Genomic DNA, 1,865 nt, shown 5'->3' with positions numbered 1-1,865 from the left:
AACACACAGTCGAGCCTCGAAGAACACTATTACTTTGTGTGTGTGTGGTGACAGGTTTTACCGTGTAAACTCTGATAATAAAGTCTGAATTATTCCCCATCAGAAGTACTGAAAAAGATTTTATTATCCACGGATCTGTTAGGGTTTTTTTGGGGGGGGGGGCTCTTTGAAGAATGAGAATAACTGTTTTCCTAAAAGAAGGTTTTTTTTTTATCATACGATACTCACTTCACAATCTTTTTTAGCTATTTCAAATTCTCTCTTCATCCTTGCAACTGTCTCTGCATGTTTCTTTAGTTTATCCTGGTAATGGCGTCGGCTTGCTTTTAGCTGCTCAATCTCGCTGTCAATTTGATTCAATTTTTCCTGGAATAATAATCAGAATGAATCATATATATAATGTACAACTCTTTAACAAATAACTGATCATGCTTTAGTTTTAAGGAATCAGCTCAAGAGAGTCACTAGACACTGGTACATGGGGGCCATGCTCTGATTCTCTATGATTTTTTATTTTCTATTCTGATTTTTCAAGACACCAACTGGTGATTTGGAGCACTGTCAAATAGAATCAGAGCATGGCCCCATGTACCAGTGTCTAGTGACTCTCTTGAGCTAATTCCCGCACCTATTGACCTGAGCCCCAAATTTTCTTAAGCAACCATAAACACCTAGTACAAAGTGATAACAGCAACCAGGGTGTAGAAGGTTTTGAACCTCTAAACCAGATGTTTATGAGTAAAATAAAAGAATAATACAAAATTAAAACAAAGATGAGATCTAATTTAATAATGGGCTACAGAAATATAAAGATGGTAAATACTGATAACGAGTGATTTATCATATTGAAATGTTGGCTAAGGTTACGGGTGAGAGGTGGTATTCTCCAAAATTGAGTTTACTAATGGGGGTAGTATTCCTCCAAAACTGGGGTTACTAAATGGAGGTGATTACCTCGAAATCAGTCTGTCTACTTGGGAGAACAGATGGTTGTGAACAACATCAGGTGAGGAAATGGTTTACAGATAATTTATTCATTGAGACGGTTCAAAGTCTCCATATATAATGATGTTTAGCACAAAGTACGTCCGTCAAACTTGTATCGGCCCTTACAAATATGCAGAACAAAAAGTAACCAAGTGATTTTTTAAATCAGAAAATAAATATCAACTTTACTACATATGGCTACCTTGACAGGATGAGTTTCATTCAACAAGGACTTTATTTTCACATCCAAACTCTGACACCTGTCATCCACCTGCTTCAATTCCTGGAAAGCTTCTTCAACCACTTCTTTCTTCTTCTGTTGTTCTGCTTGGTACTTTTCCAGTTTTTGGTTCAGGAAGGAAACTTCGTCATCCTGATTTAACAAAAATAATAGTAGATGACACTTAAATATTATAACTATTCTAGTAAAAATTTTATAGATAGGTTTAGAAGTTAAATTTATTATTATTATAATGAGAATTTAAAATTTGTTTTCATTTTTTAAAAAAAAAAGATAAATAAAATGTGACATATTACTCCAGAAAAACATAATTGGTTTTATTTAAGCCAACATTTCTCCGTTTCTACTTCATCAAGGCAAACACGATACTTGATGATTTAGGCTTACACGATACTGGATGATTTAGGCTTACACAAAATATTTCAAAATAATTGAAGTTTTGAAAAATGATGGGGAATTGATGCGAGAACACGTACACATAATTATGGTAAGATTATATTATTTATAGCACACATAGATGTTATTATACTACTCATTAAACAATAACTAGAATTTATTTTTGTATATTGGTTTGTAGAAGTCAAGCAACGTCACTGTTGATCACTTTTTGAAAGGCCCGGCATGGCCAGGTAGTTAG

General features: G+C 34.0%; 1 protein-coding gene across 1 annotated transcript in view; it reads right to left on the bottom strand.

Annotated features, from left to right (window-relative positions):
• Positions 1–1,865, bottom strand: part of LOC106473207 (structural maintenance of chromosomes protein 6-like) — a 42,042-nt gene that overhangs the window by 10,182 nt on the left and 29,995 nt on the right. The window contains exons 20-21 of the mRNA XM_022401693.1: positions 1,190–1,360; positions 229–366 (exon numbers count right to left, since the gene is read on the bottom strand). Of these exons, the coding sequence (XP_022257401.1) occupies positions 229–366; positions 1,190–1,360 (309 nt within the window). The remainder of the gene's footprint in view (positions 1–228; positions 367–1,189; positions 1,361–1,865) is intronic.

This window comes from Limulus polyphemus, unplaced genomic scaffold, assembly GCF_000517525.1.
Source record: "Limulus polyphemus unplaced genomic scaffold, Limulus_polyphemus-2.1.2 Scaffold5971, whole genome shotgun sequence".
NCBI lineage: Eukaryota > Metazoa > Arthropoda > Merostomata > Xiphosura > Limulidae > Limulus > Limulus polyphemus.
The sequence above is the reverse complement of the archived record's forward strand: the minus strand, read 5'-3'. Positions and strand labels throughout refer to the sequence as shown.